Source organism: Hemitrygon akajei, chromosome 4, assembly GCF_048418815.1.
Source record: "Hemitrygon akajei chromosome 4, sHemAka1.3, whole genome shotgun sequence".
Lineage (NCBI taxonomy): Eukaryota > Metazoa > Chordata > Chondrichthyes > Myliobatiformes > Dasyatidae > Hemitrygon > Hemitrygon akajei.
In genome coordinates, this window is record NC_133127.1 from 153,185,482 (window position 1) to 153,205,821 (window position 20,340).

Sequence of the window (20,340 nt, forward strand, 5' to 3'; positions counted from 1 at the left end):
GCAATAGCACGAGTTTAATAAAGCCGTGACCTCTCTCCGAGTGGCTGTGATTGCGCGTCCTCTGCCGCGTTTTAAATTAGCAACGTCCGCGGCTCGCGTCCCGCTGCCGCCGGAGGTCCGGCGCGTTAAGTTCGGTTGAATCCGGGCCCTGTTTCTGTAGGACTGGAACGCCGTAAGTTGTTGGATGGCGATGCCGCTGACGGGTCTGAGCGGCAGCAGACTCAGTGTATTCCGGTGCTGGGTTATTGCCGTTTGAGATTTTTAAATGAAAACCTGCAGACGTGGAAAATCTGCAATAGTGAGAAGAAGAAATGTTGCAACCCCGTAGTTAAAGAAGCAGAGTTAATATTTCAGAGAAAAGATGGTTGTCGTTGGAATTGAGCCGCTCTGAATTCGCGACCTCTGGGCTAACGTGACCGCGCACGGACTGACGTTTCCCGCCACTTCTCAAGTTCTGCTCTTGCACTATTTCCTCGCAGACACGACAAGCGTAGCACGATACAGGCCCTTCAGCCCATGTTGTTGTGCTGACCTTTTCACATACTCCTAAGATCAATCTAACCATTCCCTCCCACAGCCCTCCATTTTTCTTTGCCTATCTGAGTTCCTTAATTTTCCCTTTACCGCTTCCCCTGTTTCCCTGTTAACTTGTCCTTCTCCCACCTCAGCAAACTGAAGGGACCAGTTTGTCTGTGACTTCTTGGGTTTGCTTTCCATCTCCACCAACTGCTCCATTGCTCAAGGCACTTTTCCTGTGTGGCTATTGGAGATGTTATCAAGCCCTTTATATCCAAGCCGTCCTTTCAAATGAAATAGCATTTTACTTGCACTTACTCTATCTTAATATATGACACTAAAATGGAATAAGAATCTGCAGAGCACCTCTCCATCCTGTGAGGGTGATACAGTGAAAAGCTTGTCCTATGTACTGTTCCTACAATAGTATCATTACATAATGCATTGAGGTAGAACAAGGTAAAACAATAACTGCAGAATAAAGTGCCACAGCTATGGAGAAGGTGCAGTGCAGGTAAACAATAAGATGTAAAATTAAAAGGTGGTAGATTGTGAGTCCAATAGATCGTACTGGGGAACTATTTTATAGTCATATAAGCATGAGGTAGAACTGTTCTTAAGCTTGGTGGTACAAGAGGGAAGAAGAGAGAATGTCTGGGGTGGGTGGATGGGATCTTTGATAATGCTGACTGTTTTATTGCTGCTGCAAGAAGTATAGAGGAAGGCCTTGGGGGGGAGACTGCTTTCCATTATGCACTGAGCTGTGTTCACAACTCTGCAGTTTCTTGCAAAGTGCAGAGCAGTTGCCATACCAGCCATTACACATCCTTAGAGGCTGGTTTCTGTGGTACATTGATTAAAAATTGGCAAGGATTGGTGGTGACATGCCAAATTTCTTAAGCCTCCTACAGAAGCAGAGGCATTGGTGAGCTTTCTTGGTCATGACTTCTATATGGTTAGATCAGGACAGGCTATTGGTGATGTTCAGTCCTATGAACTTGAAGCTCTGAACCTTCTCAAGCTCAAGGTAGATGAAATTCCCACTGTTGCAGGTTTAATGCAATGGATAAAGCACTGTATTACTTATAATAGTAATGGAAATGGCTTGCAGGGTAAAGAGGAATTAGCAGGGACTGAGTCTGACAGAAATGCTCAACAGATACACACAATGGTCTGAATAGCATCCTGCACTATAATGATTCATTTTATCTAAAACACATCCTCCATATTCCACTTAATTTTTTTACTTATTGATCCAAAACTAAAACATGAGGAAGGATAATTTTAATATTCTTGTTGTTTATTCTCAAAGGATTAACTAAATCTTTATTTGCAGTACTTTATCAATTGTAATCCACTTTTCCTTGTGCCTTTTCTTGTATTTCTTTACATTTTCCTCATTGTATGATTAAATTCTCTATATTGATTGCTATTTCCTCAAGATATAAAAAACAGAGTGAGAAAAAGTAAAGAGGGGATAAGCAAAGTGAAATGAAGAAAAGGATGAGTGATTGTAGAGAAGAAAGACAATAGGAAATAGAGACAGAATAAGGAGCAGGCAATAAGATGATGTGGGAGAAACTAAGGAATGTGGAGTAGAAATCAATGTTTGTATATTATCTTACAGGTTATTCTTTTTTGAACAAGAGGAAGATGAGTTTTTCTCACTTCCTTGGGAATGGAATGGTTAAAAGAATGAAAGGGGCAGGACTGAGAAAGGAAGGAATCAGGGAAAGGAGGTGAATGGAAAGTGTAGTGGATTATTACAGTGATGCCATTAAATAACGTTATTTATTGAAAAGCATTTTTCAAAGTAAATTTATTATCAAAGTACATATGTTACCATATAAAACCCTGAGATTTGTTTTCTTGCGAGCATTCGCAGTAAATACAAGAAACACGATGAAAGACTGCACCCCACAGGATGACCAAACAACCAATGTGCAAAAGACAACAAACTGTGCAAATACAAAAGGAAAAAAAATAAACAATAAATGGAGAACATGAAATGAAGAGTCTTTGAAAGTGAGTTCATAGGTTGTTGAACAGTTCAGTGAAGGGGTGAGTTAAGTCATCCCCTCTGGTTCAAGAGCTGGATGGTTGAGGGATATTAACACTTCCCATACCTGGTGGTGTGAGTCCTGAAGCTCTTGTACTTCTTTCTGATGGCAGCAGTGAGAAGAGAGCGTGACCTGGGTGGTGGGAGTCCCTGATGATGGATGCTGCTTTCCTATAACAGCTCTCTGTGTAGACACGCTTAATGGTGGGGAGGACTTTCATGTGATGGACTGGGCTGCATCCACTACTTATTGTAGGATTTTCCTTTCAAAGTCATTGGGGCTGCCATGCCAGGTTGTGATGCAACCAGCCAGTATACTCTCCACCATACATTTGTAGACATTTGCCAAAGATTTAGATGTTATGCCAAATCCTTGCATACTTGTAAGGAAGTAGAAGCGCTACCGTGCTTTCTTCGCAATGGCACTTGCGTGCTGGACCCAGGACAGGTCCTCTGAAATGATAACACCAAGGAATTTAAAGTTGCTGGCCCTCCCCACCTCTGATCTCCGATGAGGACTGGTTCATGGACCCCTGCTTTCCTCCTCCTGCAGTCAATAATCAGTTCCTTGGTCTTGCTGACGTTGAGTAAGAGGTTGTTGTTGTGGCACCACTCAGCCAGATTTTCACTCTCCCTTCTGTAAGCTGATTTATCACCACCTTTGATTCTGACAATGACAGTGGTGTTGCCAGCAAACTTAATGATGTCATTGAAGCTGTGCTTAGCCTCACAGTAATAAGTGTAAAGTGAGTAGAGCAGGGGATAAGCACACAGCCTTATGGTGCACCTGTGCTGACAGAGATTGTGGAGGAGATGTTCTTTCTTTAGAAGTTGGAACTATTTTTTGCAGTAGCTTGCTTTGTGTTTTGATTGGTTAAGATATGCACATTCATCCATCTCCTGAGCATAACACAAATTGACTTCCTGATTGCCTACTCTGCATGCGTTTTTTTCCAACAATGTGAATGAACTCATATTTTCTACGTTATATTCCATCTATCATGTCCTTGCCCAAGATATGGATTGTTAACCATATCTTCCTCAAGCCATTTTGCATCCTCGCTGTCTGCATTTCCATTTGGTTCTGTATGAACAGCTACTGGGATACCTTGTACTTAATCTTGTCAACTAAATTACTGAAACAGACTGAACAACTGAGACCCAGAATTAATCTCTATGTTATCGACATTTGCCACAGCCTTTCAACCCAAAATTGACCCACTACCTAGTCAGCAATCCACTCCTCAATTCTACGAACCATTTTTTTGAAGTAATTCATCCAATTCTGTAGTTTGTTTTAAAGCGCCTTGTGGCTACTTTCTTAATACAAGATTATCTGTATTTGTCTAATATTGGTGTCAGATTTACTGATCTGCAGATTCACATAAACATGTTCTTTCCTTATCTTAAATATAGTGCTCATATTCTAGAAATTATGGAATTTTGAAGGATGGCAAGGTGTATATCCACTGTTCATAGAAACCTTCAAAAGTCTAATGCAGGTTATTGGGTTCTTGGGATTTATTGGTTTCCGTTGCTAATTTATATATATATATATATATATATATTTTGAACTGTTCTTTCTCACTAGACCTTTTTCTTCACTATTTCCAATAGTTTTTCTCCATTCTTCAAAGACAGGCACAAACTATTCTTAAACACAAAATACTCTGCAGATGCTGGGGTCAAAGCAACACGCACAACCTGCTGAGTTCCTCAAAATATTCTTTAAATTCTTTGCCATTTCCTTACAATTTCTCCTGTCTCTATCTGCCAGGTGCGCACATGAACTTTAGTCATTTCCTTATCTACCCATAGAAGCATCTATGGCAGGAATTCCCAATCTTTTTTATACTGTGGGTCAATAGTATTAAGCAGAGGAGTCCATGGACTCCAGGTTGGGAACCCCCGATCTACAGTATTTATTATATCTTTCTTGTTCACTTTTGTATTCAGCCTTCCACTTCCATTTCAATAACTTAGTTACTCTTTTTATTGAAATCTAAAAACTTTCCAATCATCAGCTTGTTGTCATTTTTGGCAACATCTTTTGTTTTTAACTTTGATGTAATTATATCTTAATTTCTCTTGATAGTCACAACTGTATCATTTTTTCTGTCTTTTTTTGCTTGATTGAGATCTCATTAAACCTGTAAACAATGTATGTATTTTTAAAATGTTAACCATTAATTGGTTGCTTTCATATCTTTTAATGTGGTTTGTTAACCTGATAATGTGATTCATATCAAGTGGAATACTCAAAATTCAAAATTTCCTAATGTGCCTGAACAAATTCATGCCCTGTGTTTTCAGTTTGCTTTATTTAGTTTAAAATCCTAGCTCAGATTAAATTTTCAATTATAATTTAATATTGATTTAATTATTGTTTCTTTAAAAACCATTTATTTATGTCCTGTACATACTTAAATTTACAGGGTAATGATAGGGATAATTCATTGTAAAAATAAAACTTTTTTTGAAACTTCCTAATTAGCATGATTCTTAACTACAATGGATTCTGATTAATTGGGACGCATTGGCATCTGCCCCCAAAATGTCAGAGCTTATATTGAATTTGTTAAAAAGATATAAAAGGGACATGTCAAATTCTGTATTTAAATAAAGAACACAAATTAGAACACTAACAATGTTACTACAGTATTATAAGACTGTGTATTCCCCACTTGGAAGATCAGATCACAACCTGGTTCACCTCATGCCCTTGTATAAGCCCAAATTATAGCACAGCTACCTACCACTAAGCTAGTAAGGAAATGGTCTCCAGAGGCCATCAGGGCCTTGAAGGGGTTGCTTTGAAGTTACTGACTGGAATGTGCTTTGTGAACCATATGGGGAGGACACTAACAGACTTACTGATTGCATCATTGCCTACATCAACTTCCACGCGGGCACTGTAATAAGATCAAGGACTGTTTGCTGCTTCCGTAACAACAAACCATGGGTCACCGGTGATCTAAAGGCTCTTCTCAACCACAAAAATTGAGTCTTTGATCAAGAGACAAGGAAGAATTGAAACATGTGCAGAGGGAGCTAAAGAAGAAGATCAGGTGGTTGAAGAGGAATACAGGAGAGCTGGAGAGCAATCTTGGGCAGAGTAGCAGACAGGAGATGTGTAGAGGCATGTAGATCATCACTGGCTTCAATCGACCTAGCTATAGAGCCTCAGAATGCAGATTTGAATAGGCTAATGAGTTAAACCAATTCTTCAATAGGTTTGAGAATTGCCCCCCCCCCCCTGTTCACACCCCCTTCAGCACACCAGTCCAGGTGTAGAGGCACCCAATGCTCCTTCAGCACTACAGTATTATAAAATGCCTCCCTTCCTCCCTCCTCTCCAATTCAACACCTAGATGAACAATACAGGCTTACACTGTCTACATCCCTTCCTTGCCCTGCACTGACCATCCACCCATCCACATACCAACTACTATCATCCCGATCCTCACCTCCACCAGCCTCCACCTTCCATCAACTCCCCAGTCATCATGGACTCACCTTCAGTACTGAGCAGGTGAGAAGGATCTTGGGAAACTCAGACACGGCAAAGCATTGGGACCAGATGGTGTGAACCCCAAGTTCCCAAGGGAGAGTGCTGAGCAGCTGTGTGGAGTTCTCCAGTGTGGAGTTTTCAATCTGAGTCTCAGCCTGGAAAGGGTCCCGACTGTGTGGAAAACATCATGTGTGGTCCCAGTACCCAAGAAGGGCTAACCAAAAGTTTTGAATGGCTACCATCCAGTGGTCCTGACCTCACACATTATGAAGATCCTCGAGAGGTTGGTCCTGGCTCACCTCTGACCCCTGGTCAGATCAGCCCAATCCCCTGCAGTTTGCCTACCAGGAGACACTGGAGTCAACAATGTTGTCATCTACCTGCGGAACAAAGCCTACTCCCATTTGGATAAGTAGGGCAGCACTGGGAGGATTATGTCTTTTGATTTCTCAAGTACCTTCAATACCATACAGCCCTCAGTGCAGGGGGAAAAGCTCGTTCCATGCGGATTGGCACTTCCATTGTATCCTTGATAATGGATTACCTGATTGGCAGACCACAGTATGTGTGGCTTCAGAGCTATGTGTTAGACATGGCTATAAGCAACATTGGGGGCCCATGGGGGACTGTATTGGTTTCCTTCCTGTTTACCTAGTGTACCTCAAACGTTAGATACAACACTGAGGTCATATCATATGCAGAAATTGTCCGATGGCTCAGCAATAGTTGAATGTATGAAAAGAGGACAGGAAAATGAATACAGGGCCCTGGTGGAGGTCTTTGTCAAATGGAGCTGGCTGAATCATCTTTAGCTCAACATTAGTTGCTCCCTGTTATTATTGATGTTGAGGACATGGATATAGTGAGGACCTTTAGGAGGGGGAGGAATGGATGACAGATGAGTGGAGCACTAACATAGAGGTTGTGTACAAGAAGAGCCATACCTCGCCTCTACTTTCTGAGGAAACTGAGGTCCTTTGGGGTATGCAGGCCTCTCCTTCACATGTTCTGTGAGTCTGTTGTCGCCAGTACAGTCTTATATGCAGTGGTGTTCTGGGGCAATGGTATCAACACGGGTGATGCTAACAGGTTGAATAAACTGATTAGAAAGACTGTCTCTTATAGGAGTCAAACTGGACACACTGAAGGCTGTGGTAGAACATAGGACCTACAGAAAATCCTGGAAATTCTGGACAATGTTTCTCATCTCCATGCCACCTTGGCTGAACAGAAGAGCTCTTTTGGTAATAGCCTAACACAACTGTACTGTTCCAAAGAGCACTATATGAGGCCATTCTTACCCTCAGCCATTAGGCTCTATAATGAGTCTAGGGAAGTGATGTTAGACTGAGGTAACTTACTCTTTCTACTTTTCCAATATTTATATCTGTGCACTTATAATGCTACTGTGACACTGTAAATTTCTTTGGAATCAAAGTATTTATCTATCTAGTTCCTAACAGTTATTGATGGATGAATTATCCAACATATGCTGCCACGTTCTTTTTATTGATTAAATGAACAAAGAGTGTATCTAGTGCAGATAATGGACTATCTTCATGCAATCCTGTGGACAATTACATCCTTCAACTCTTCACTTTCATTGTAACATTCAAGATGATTGTCAATAACTTCAAATTCTTCGTAGTTCATAACTTGCTGAAGTAGTGAAATCATTTCTGGCATCTCCAAGACTGAATGCTAGAAAACTGAGCAAAACAGTTCTGAATTTATTACTGCTTATTTCTCACCAACCATTTGTGACAAAAATCACTGCTGCTTGAACACAAACACACACAACTGATGTACACACACTGTGTAAAGTCTAATGGCTCACACTACTGCACATGACTAACGCTAATTAGAAACTGTTCATCAACATTTTTCTGTTCCAATTAAAAGGCATCAGTGTCACAAATAAAGAGAGTCCCAGCCATTTTCTTGGTTAATTTTTGTTTTTTAAGAGTTGGTCCAATTAAGTGGCTGCCCTGATTAACTGATGGCCCAATTCACTGGAATCCACTGTATTTATTTGAAATGCCAGTAGCAGTTCTGTTCAGTTGGTTTCATTGTGTCAACTTATCCTGGTTATTTCCTTTAGGCTTAAGATAAAATAATTTTGAGTTCATTAATAATCAAAATAACCTTCATCTTTTTCTCAGTTCACCCAAGATACTAGCCCATTCAAGAAGAAACTGTTATGATTTTAAGTACAGAACAATTATCTTTTGCTATAGAGAATGCAGATGGCAATATGGTTCTAATCATTTGAATAGAAAGCACTATGAGTTTGATTGGTTGGTGAAAACATGAATAGAGATAGAATATTGTGAATGAAGTTACTAGACAAAAGAGGAAGTAGAAAAAGTTGTATTTTTTGTGTCATGTTAGTTCACGAAAATTTTGCACTGATGATGCAACTTGATGTGAATGACATTATTTCAAAAGGGTTTCTTAGACATCAGATAAAGACAGTGTAATTATAAAAACACTGGTCATTATCTAAGACTGTAAAAGGATATTATGTTGTCTTCTATCTCAAACATTTCCTCATGTCTGGAAGAATTTGTGCAGTGGTTACTGTACAATGATAAACTGGTTCCTAGGGTAATCAGATTCATATTCAGGGAGAATTGATTATTCCTCATATGGTAATGTTGTTGGCCAGCTCTTGCTTGGATACATGTCATTTGAGGTTATTGCTGCGAAGGAATTGTGCTAAAGGAATCAAGTTCTTCAGGATTTTTGGGTCATCCAGCCAATTTGCTATCTTCCCCCCCCCCCCCCCCCATGATTTTTTTGGATTAAAACCACTCCACTGATGAATTCCAGTTTGGACGCAATGAATGTTATCAAATCATGTCAGATTTATACATAGGGCTGTGATCTTAAATACAATGCAGATCACAGAAGTTTGTGTTATATTCTGTAAAAATAAACAGGCTTTCAACTCAAACAATGAGTGTATGTTAAATTTTGGAGTATGGAGTATGACAAAGAAAACTAGAATGATGCATTTGATTAACTAGATAAGCGATATTAGAAATAAAACATGAAGTCTTGGAAGTGTTCAGAATCTCTGGGATTAAAGAATTAAACTTTCTGATCAATAATCTGTGGGAGTTCTGATAAAGTTTTGCTTGGCTTTCACATCATTCTCTTATTTTTATTGCATACATATAAACTTTTTAAAAAGTCAGAAACATTCAATATCCATATACCTAGTTAGCATTTCTTCAAACTGTAACATAATATTTCTATAGCAGTATTGCCTGAAATGAAAACAACACCTGTATCATGGTGAGCTGCAGTGAATTTTCAGGAAAACAAATAATACTGCAGACTCCAGAATCTGAAATACGTAAAATTGTATATTGGAAGAACTTAGCCAATCAGAGACAACCCCAGAATGTGATTCTTTGCTTGACTAGCTGAGTCCTTTCAGCCTTCCTGTTTTTGCATCGATTTTCAGTTTGCTGCAGTGTTTATAGAAATGCACTTCCTGTTGCTATATATAAAGTCTTTGTATAGAGCGATGGATTTTTGCAGATGTACATGTTTGATTTTATGGGCTTCTTTCAATTTACTTTCAAAGGAACCATGAGCCTTGCACTTCAGGAGCTGCTCCTCTGTTGTCGTCAGTTTGACAATGACAAAGCTACTGAGAGAAAGGTAATAAATGTACCTTGTAAACTTTTAGAACCAGTACTGTGGCAATAATCAGTGCTAAAAACGACGACTATTTTCACAGTGATAACCAGGCTTTGAATGTTATTTTTTGTTGCACTGTATCAATGCTATCTTGTCTACCTGTAGTGACACCTCTCACTTTTATTTGTTGTTGTTATCTCATTCTTGTTATCGGTTTCTTCTACTTATCTTAACACCTGCAGGAAAAGAAGATAAGAGAAACAGCTTTACTCCCTAACAATGATTAACATACACAGCGAGCCCATATTTCCGGATTTTATTTTCAACTCTTTAATTCACTTGTTATAATTTGTGTATTACAATAATTCTTGTATTTTTTTAAAGAAAGAAATAGATAAATTTAAACGCCTTATTCGGATGCCAGAAACTAGAGAGCAGTTGGATCGAAATTCTGAATCAAGACATTCGAAACAATTAAACTGGGATACAGTTTTCAGGTAAAAGTGCCACATATAATAAATGATCTAACTAGCTATCAAAATACTTCTAACCTTTTGCTGTTACTTTTGCAAGTAATTTAAAGCTCTCTATAACCTATATGTTTATTTTTGTCCTCTTTCATGTACGTATGAGAAACTATAATATCCATATTTTGAGGAAAGCGGAGGACTTTACGTATTATCAGTTATTTTTGAAACATAAAAGAAAGTAACTATTTGTATTGCCATACTTAATATTGCACTGATTTAGAACAGTGGCCGTTTCTGTTAGTTTCCTGCAAAGGCAAGGATTTATTGCCCATCTTTAATTACCATTAAGAAGATGGCAATGAGTTGATTTCTACAGTCCAATGCTATCAGGTAAGGTATCGACTATTTTTACCTGGTGGCAATGAAGGAATGGCAATAGCCAAGATGCCATGTGACTTGGAGTGGAAACTGCAAGTAGTGTGTCCCTATGTAGCTGCTGTTCAACAAGGTGGATTTCAATTTTAAAAGTGGCTGAGGTACCTATGTCAAAGCTAGACAAGCTTTATCCTAGATGGTGAGTTGACAAGCTTTGTTATAGAGAGTGTTGAACATCCCAGGTGGTGTTCAGGTTACTCATCCAGGTTAGTGAATAATACTGCATCAGAGTCGTGATTTGTGACGTCTGGATGTCGAGAGTGAGGTGCTAAGTTTCTCACTTTAGGATATCCAGCCTCTGACTAGTTCTGTACAAAGCTTTTTTGAATAGTCAATTCAGTTAGGTCACACACGAGAAAATCTGCAGATGCTAGAAATCTAAGCAACACACACAATGCTGAATGAACTCAGGAGGCCAGACAGCATCTATGAATAATAATAAACAGACGAGGTTTTGGGCCAAGACCTTTCTTCAAAACAGGTTAGGTTTCTGTTTTTTGTTTCATTTTCCTCCAATGGGGTTGGGGCAATGAAAATGTTGTTATATTGTATATACTAGTATAGAGGCTTGTTTAATAAAATTTAAAACAATAATGTTCCATCATTGACTTTTTACTTACTTTCAATATTTATTTATAAGGTTTCTGCAAAAGTACATCCAAAAAGAGACTGAATGTCTTCAGGCAGCCAATCCAAATGTGTCAGCAACAACTCAAGCCAATCGGCAAAAGAAAATGCAAGAAATTAGCAATATCATGAAAAACTTCATCCGCTGGGCTAACAAAAGTGAGCATTTAAAGTATTTTCCAAATCAACTTTTTGTTTTATGATAAAAAAAAACAAATATATAATTTAATCATACAATTAAAATGGCATGAACTGTATTTATTTGCATTTTTCTCATCTTATGCTGCCTGTATATTAGTTCCTATTCAAAAAAGATGTACAAATATAGTTCTCTAGACAGACTGGAGGAAACGGTTGTTCCTGAATTGATTTCCAAATAAAACTTGCATTTGCCTCTTAGCAGCTCTCAAGTTTTGGTTTTGTGTGTTATGTTTAAAAATATTCAATCTATTGTTACCTGAAATGACTGCATCTCATTTATATTGTAACAAAATTTTATTTCAGATTTGGAATATAATTATGGTTACAAAGATTAAAATTATTTTTGCAAGGTTAACTGCAATTAAACTGTATTTTTGGTATCTATTCCTCTCTTCTTCCATGTTACATTGTTTTACTCTTTGACATGTTGTTAAAATTTCAAAGCCACCATACTTCATGATATTTATTTTTGAGTCAAGACTTGGAATTTTGAATGCAGTGTGATAAAAGCTGGGATAATTTCTGTTGTTTTGGTGCATTTGCAGAAGCACATTTTTTTGTTGCTTTGTGAGAGTAGAATGGATCGCTCAAAATAATTGTGGGAGTAACAGATCGTGATTGGTACTAGAACTAAGGAAAAAGGGAGTTGTACCTTTGGGACAAGGTTTACTTATATCGGGCTGAGAGCAGTATCCTAACAAATCACTTGTGCTGTGAAGAAAGGGTTATGGTGTGGGAAAATTTACAAAGTTGAGAAAAGACAAGGTATTAGCATAGTGTAGTTAACTGATCAGAATTCATCAGCAATATACAAAGCATAAAAATATAATGAAGTAACTCCAATCTAGAATGGCGAAATGGTAAATAGACAAAATTGAAGACATCTGAATACATGTCACACCTATAAAGTGATATAATGCAACAAATAAAAATAAAGCTATTAGGGAGACCTAATTCCAACGTGTCCATCATTGGAAAATATAGTCTAAAAATAGTTAACTTAGAAGCTATAGGGGACATAAAAAGGAAGAGGATAGTCCTTAAGTCAGTAGAGAAAATAGATCTTATCTCTAAAAATCATAAATCAATTTTGAGTGGAGTTGGTAAACAATATATTGTTGAACACAAATGCATCTTATCTGTGGGAGAGAGAGCGAGGAGGAGAGAAATTGTTGAAATGTGCATAAGAGTCATTAAAAGTAATTTAGTTAATTGTAAAACCAGGGTCTTAAAATCCAGACAAAGGAAAATGGTAAGGTATGAAATGTGAGTTATGGTAGATGTATTGGTAGGTGTATTTAAAAGAGAGCAGTTTGACGGAGCGGGTGACGTTGTAGCGGGCGACGGAGCAGAGGGAGAGAGTAGGAAGGCTTTGTCTCCAGAGGCTTCGGTGAGCAGAGGTTGAGAACAAGCTTCACTCCAAGTGAGGTAAGGCTGGGTTAAGTTCCTTTAAAAGGAGAACGTTTCAAAAGTTGAGGCAAGTATTGGGTAGGTCATGGCAGCTGAGATCGGTCCCGTGGTTTGTTCATCCTGCAGCATGTGGGAAATCAGGGATACTTCCAGTGTCCCTGACGACTATGTGTGCAGGAAGTGTGTCCAACTGCAGCTTCTGGCAGACCGCATTGAGCATCTGGAGCTGCGATTGGATTCATATTGGAGCATCCGCGATGCTGAGAAAGTCGTGAATAGCACGTTCAGTGAGTTGGCCACACTGCAGGTAAAGGCTACACAGGCAGAAAGGGAATGGGTGGCCACTAGACAGTGTAGCGGTAGGCAGGTAGTGCAGGAGTCCCCTGAGGTCATCTCCCTCCTAAACAGATATACTGTTTTGGATACTGTTGGGGGAGATGTCTCATCAGGTGAAGGCAGCAGCAGCCGAGTTTATGGCACCATGGGTGGCTCTGCGGCACAGGAGGGACAGAAAAAGAGTGGGAGAGCTATAGTGATAGGGGATTCGATTGTAAGGGGAATAGATAGGGGTTTCTGCGGCCGCAAACGAGACTCCAGGTGGGTATGTTGCCTCCCTGGTGCAAGGGTCAAGGATGTCTCTGAGTGGCTGCAGGACTTTCTGGAGTGGGAGGGTGAATAGCCAGTGGTCGTGGTGCACATAGGTACCAACGATATAGGTAAAAAACGGGATGAGGTCCTACAAGGTGAATTTAGGGAGTTAGGAGATAAACTAAAAAGTAGGACCACAAAGGTAATAATCTCTGGATTACTACCAGTGCCACGTGCTAGTTAGAGTAGAAATAGGAGGATATTTCAGATGAATACGTGGCTTGAAAACTGGTGCAAGGGGGAGGGATTCAAATTTCTGGGGCATTGGAACCAGTTCTTGGGGAGGTGCGACCGGTATAAACAGGACAGTCTGCACCTGGGCTGGACTGGAACCAATGTCCAAGGGGGAGCGTTTGCTACTGCCGTTCAGGAGGATTTAAACTAATGTGGCAGGGGGATGGGAACAAGTGCAGAGAGACAGAGGGGTGTAAAATGAGGGTAGAAGCAAAAAGTAGTAAGGTGAAAAATAAAAGTGGCAGGCAGGCAAATCCAGGGCAAAAAGCAAAAAGGGCCACGTTTCAACGTAATTGTATAAGGGCTTGTAAAAACAAGCCTGAAGGCTTTGTGTGTCAATGCAAGGAGCGTTCGTAACAAGGTGGATGAATTGAATGTTGTTACGAACCCCGTAACTGGGTGTCTTACCAGCAAAGATAGGAGTAGCTGTTGAAGTCTGATGATACTATTTTTAACAGTATTTATTAGTAAAAATACACAAAAATAATATCAATGCAAATATACAGATAATATACGTCATCAATACTAAACCTATAAGTGCGGGTATAATAATAATCCATAAGAAATAAGCTCTATCGTTGTCTAGGGGATAATGAATTGTCCGATGGAAATATGAAGTTCAGTTCAGTTCATACAGGCTGCAGTCGTTGTTGATCACTGTGTTGCAATTGCTGGAGAGAGAGAGAGAGAGAGAAAAACTTGCCGACTTTCCTTGTACGATCTTGATCCGTATCCGTCCTTTAGCTAGACCGTTCCTTGGAGGACTCGTCACCCAGGCAAGGGTGGACACACACACAAGCCCCCATCGGTCTCGTAGCGTCTCTCCTGGTGCGTCTGAGGGGTGTTCCCCAGACCCGACTTTTTATCCCCACTCAGATGTCAATCAGGTTGGGATGATGCAATCCCTCAACCAGACCACTCTGGCTGCCCCCAGAGCGGTTTCAATGAATAGTACAGTACTCAATACACAATTCCTCCTTCAAGAGACAATAGCAGTAATCTCTCTCTTTGTCAATAGGAGACATTCCACCTTGTGTATTCTGGCATTGTCTCTCTCTCTTTACTGACATGATGTGTATCTCTCTCATTTCCTGGGTATCAGACCCGAAATAATAGCGATCTTGCGATTCTCAAAAAGGGGGGGGGGGGGGGGCGGGCATTGGCGATTCTGTACCCTTCTGCCCATCAGAGTTGCTCCTCATCCGTAACCATTTGCAGATAGTTATTAATGAATATGGTATAGTTGGGATCACAGAGACATGGCTCCAGGGTGACCAAGGATGGGAGCTCAACATCCAGGGATATTCAATATTCAGAAGGGATAGACAGGAAAGGAAAGGAGGTGGGGTAGAGTTGCTGGTTAGAGAAGAGATTAACGCAATAGAAAGGAAGGACATTAGCCTGGAGGATGTGGAATCGATATTGGTAGAGCTGCATAACACTAAGGGGCAGAAAATGCTGATGGGAGTTGTGTACAGGCCACCTAACAGTAGTAGTGAGGTTGGGGATGGCATTAAACAGGAAATTAGAAATGCGTGCAATAAAGGAACAGCAGTTATAATGGGTGACTTCAATCTACATATAGATTGGGTGAACCAAATTGGTAAGGGTGCTGAGGAAGAGGATTTCTTGGAATGTATGCAGGATGGTTTTCTGAGCCAACATGTCGAGGAACCAACTAGAGAGCAGGCCATTCTAGACTGGGTATTGAGCAATGAGGAAGGGTTAGTTAGCAATCTTGTCATGCAAGGCCCCTTGGGTAAGAGTGACCATAATATGGTGGAATTCTTCATTAAGTTAGAGAGTGACATAGTTAATTCAGAAACAAAGGTTCTGAACTTAAAGAATTGTAACTTTGAAAGTATGAGACGTGAATTAGCTAAGATAGACTGGCAAATGATACTTAAAGGTTGATGGTGGATATGCAATGGCAAGCATTTAAAGATCGCATGGATGAACTACACCAATTGTTCATCCCAGTTTGGCAAAAGTATAAACTAGGGAAGGTAGTGCACCCGTGGCTGACAAGGGAAATTAGGGATAGTATCAAGTCCAAAGAAGAAACATACAAATTAGCCAGAAAAAGCAGCACACCTGAGGACTGGGAGAAATTCAGAGACCAGCAGAGGAGAACAAAGGGCTTAATTAGGAAAGGGAAGAAAGATTATGAGAGAAAGCTGGCAGGGAACATAAAAACTGACTGTAAAAGCTTTTATAGATATGTGAAAAGAAAAAGATTGGTTAAGACAAATGTAGGTCCCTTACAGTCAGAAACAGGTGAATTGATCATGGGGAACAAGGACATGGCAGACCAATTGAATAACTACTTTGGTTCTGTCTTCACTAAGGAGGACATAAATAATCTTCTGGAAATAATAGGGGACCGAGAGTCTAGTGAGATGGAGGAACTGAGGGAAATACATGTTAGTAGGGAAGTGGTATTAGGTAAATTGAAGGGATTAAAGGCAGATAAATCCCCAGGGCCAGATGGTCTGCATACCAGAGTGCTTAAGGAAGTAGCCCAAGAAATAGTGGATGCATTAGTGATAATTTTTCAAAACTCCTTAGATTCTGGATTAGTTCCTGAGGATTAGAGGGTAGCTAATGTAACCCCACTTTTTAAAAAAGGAGGGAGAGAGAAACCGGGGAATTATAGACCGGTTAGTCTGACATCGGTGGTGGGGAAAATGCTAGAGTCGGTTATCAAAGATGTGATAACAGCACATTTGGAAAGCGGTAAAATCATCGGACAAAGTCAGCATGGATTTGTGAAAGGAAAATCATGTCTGACGAATCTTATAGAATTTTTTGAAGATGTAACTAGTAGAGTGGATAGGGGAGAACCAGTGGATGTGGTATATTTGGATTTTCAAAAGGCTTTTGACAAGGTCCCACACAGGAGATTAGTGTGCAAACTTAAACCACATGGTATTGGGGGTATGCTATTGATGTGGATAGAGAATTGGTTGGCAGACAGGAAGCAAAAAGTGGGAATAAACGGGACCTTTTCCAAATGGCAGGCAGTGACTAGTGGTGTACCACAAGGCTCAGTGCTGGGACCCCAGCTGTTTACAATATATATTAAAATGCTTTAGACGAGGGAATTAAATGCAGCATCTCCAAGTTTGTGGATGACACAAAGCTGGGCGGCAGTGTTAGCTGTGAGGAGGATGCTAAGAGGATGCAAGGTGACTTGGATAGGTGAGTGGGAAAATTCATGGCAGATGCAATTTAATGTGGATAAATGTGAAGTTATCCACTTTGGTGGCAAGAACAGGAAAACATATTATTATCTGAATGGTGGCCGATTAGGAAAAGGGGAGGTGCAACGAGACCTGGGTGTCATTGTACACCAGTCATTGAAAGTGGGCATGCAGGTACAGCAGGCGGTGAAAAAGGCAAATGCTATGTTGGCATTCATAGCAAGAGGATTTGAGTACAGGAGCAGGGAGGTTCTACTGCAGTTGTACAAGGCCTTGGTGAGACCACACCTGGAGTATTGTGTACAGTTTTGGTCCCCTAATCTGAGGAAAGACATTCTTGCCATAGAGGGAGTACAAAGAAGGTTCACCAGATTTTTCCTGGGATGGCAGGACTTCCATATGAAGAAAGACTGGATCAACTAGGCTTATACTCGCTGGAATTTAGAAGATTGAGGGGGGATCTTATTGAAACGTATAAAATTCTAAAGGGATTGGACAGGCTAGATGCAGGAAGATTGTTCCCGATGTTGGGGAAGTCCAGAATGAGGGGTCACAGTTTAAGGATAAAGGGGAAGCCTTTTAAGACCGAGATGAGGAAAAACTTCTTCATACAGAGAGTGGTGAATCTGTGGAATTCTCTGCCACAGGAAACAGTTGAGGCCAGTTCATTGGCTATATTTAAGAGGGAGTTAGATATGGCCCTTGTGGCTAAAGGGATCAGGGGGTATGGAGAGAAAGCAGGTACAGGGTTCTGAGTTGGATGATCAGCTATGATCATACTGAATGGTGGTGCAGTCTCGAAGGGCCGAATGGCCTACTCCACCTATTTTCAATGTTTTTATGTATAGGAGAAGGAAATTACATTGAAAGATGTGGCATTAAATGACCAAAGGCTGTCATATAACAACTTCTACGGGTGACTCCTGTATTCCTTGAAAGCCATTTATATTACAATTTTCTGTAATGTGATCCTCGCCCCCCCCCCCCCCACTTTTCCCATTGAATTCTATGTTATAAGCAAAAACGTGTTCCTTCAAGGTATTTTTCTCTCATATTAAGCTATATTATTGATGATGCAAAAGTGACCCACTATTATTTAACAGATGAAAACAACATTCGATGTGAGGATTGACAAGGCTCATGCAAACGAAACAGCAAATTTTATTTATTTTCAATTTTACGTAACACTGTGAGCTAATAAGATTTGGATACAACACTTCCACATTGATTGGGTTTGGCATTCACAACCAAGTTCCTCCTTTGCTATGCCTCCTCCAATCTGAGGGCACGTGAATAGTGTCAGAGTGCAGTACTTTTTTCTGACTGCAAGGCTCATGGATTAGAAAATATGGGATATCAGAGAAAGGGGTAGGATTTGATGATCAGACATCAGCGGAGAAAGATAGTGTAGAAAGTGTTCTTAGGGATATTGGGTTACTACACAATACAGATGGTGAGAGTGGAAGCGGAGTCAAAGCCAAGTTATTTTAAGAAGCTGGCCATGGTTACTGCAGTCTCCACAATGCAGCATGTGTCAGAGAAAATGTTTATGTTGCCATAAAGAGCAGTAAACCTGACCTTTGGGAAAATTAGAGAAATCCAAAGGAAGAAAACCAATAAATTGAGAAGGGGAGGTATGTGGAATATGAGAATCTAGTGCAAAGCAAAATAGTAAAATCTCGTATAGTTTTAAAAAAAGGGAAAGTGAGTACGTTTCCCCCGCTATCCGAAGGTAGAACGTTCCTATGAAATGGTTCGTAAGTTGGTATGTCGTAAAGTGAAAAAGCAATTACCGCTTATTTATATGGGAAAAATTTGTGAGCGTTCGCAGACCCAAAAAAAACCTACAAAATCATGCCAAATAACACATAAAAACTAAAACAACAGTAACATACAGTAAAAGCAGGAATGATATAATAAATACACAGCCTATATAAAGTAGAAATACTTTTCTGCAATCATTGCAGCACTGTCTCGGCGGAAGCACTCTCTCTAATAACCTTTAAGCTATGAAGCTGCCAAATCATACCAAGTAACACATAAAAATACACAGCCTATATAAAGAAGAAATAATATATGTACAGTGTAGTTTCACTTACCAGAATCAGGAAGACAGTGAGCACACTGATGATGGTGTGTTAGGCTGAGTCGTCGGAGGTTGGGGTGGTGGGAGCTACAGGAGACTGGGGTGTCATCTCGCCTCAGAAACCGATCAAACCACCCATGACTACCTTTAAATTCCACTTTTGCAACACTTCCATCACCATCGTCCAGTGCTTTCTGTTTCAGCTTATTAAAAAGACTGACTGATTTCTCCTTAAGTTTAAGATAACTTAGCAGAACATCACACTTTGTACACCCATCAATCCACTCAAGCAATAGACTCCATTTTATCCATTACTGAATGCCAACTAAAAGAGACCACTTTGCTCTGAGCAGAACCAACAGTAATATCGGCAGCTTTCAAGATTCTTTCTCTCTGCGTGTAAATATTGCAAATGGTGGACGCAGGCAAGTTCAACGCGTGGACAATGTCCTTACCTCATTCACCACGATCGAAACGCTTAATTATGTATAGTTTTACACTAAGTGTAACACCCTTACAAGCTCTTTTAGGCTTCTCTGATACCTTAGAACTCATCTTGCTAACGGATGCACAAAATAAATCGACATAAAGCACAGATACTCACAGGCACATGTTTAAGCAATGCCGGCTAGAATGCAGTTCCAGGGGAGGAGCTTGGCTGCTCGGGGCGCACTGCCTTTTTTCGTAAAAGTGAAAACACTCTTCAGCTAGTGAAAACAGGTAACTAATGTAGGTCTTTTGTAAAAGCGAGCTGTCGTAAAGCAAACGTTCGAAAAACGGGGGCCACCTGTAATAGCACTCAATAGGAGTCCCTTACAGAGGTGAGATAAATTAAAAAGAAATAGCAGAGAAATTGAATTAATATTTCGCCAGTTTTCACACAAGTCAACACTCAAAGTGCAGGCCTTGAATAAATGAAAAACAGAGAGATCAACATTAGATTTAAATAAAAACAGTATTGGAGCAATTAATGGAACTGAAAGCCAATCAAAATTCAAAGTTCAAAGTGCATGTATTATCAAAGTTTGTATGTGTCTCCATCTGTGACCTGGAGATTAATGTTCTTGCAGGCACTTACAGGAAAATAAATAGGTATAATAAAATCAATGAAGAATGATGCATAAAGACTAACAAACAACCAATGTGCAAAAGAAGTCAAATTGTGCAAATAATACATTAATAAAAATAATTATCTGCATCCTAAGGTTCCAAACTTTCATAGGTCTTGGAATGTGTTTATATTCCCATATTCCTCCCAATCTCATAACTACAGTTTCAAGGAATCATAA

General features: G+C 39.9%; 1 protein-coding gene across 1 annotated transcript in view; it reads left to right on the forward strand.

The window, feature by feature from the left end:
* The window catches only part of atm (ATM serine/threonine kinase), a 183,165-nt gene that overhangs the window by 272 nt on the left and 162,553 nt on the right, over window positions 1-20,340 (forward strand). The window contains exons 2-4 of the mRNA XM_073043637.1: window positions 9,682-9,758; window positions 10,122-10,234; window positions 11,283-11,428. Of these exons, the coding sequence (XP_072899738.1) occupies window positions 9,682-9,758; window positions 10,122-10,234; window positions 11,283-11,428 (336 nt within the window). The remainder of the gene's footprint in view (window positions 1-9,681; window positions 9,759-10,121; window positions 10,235-11,282; window positions 11,429-20,340) is intronic.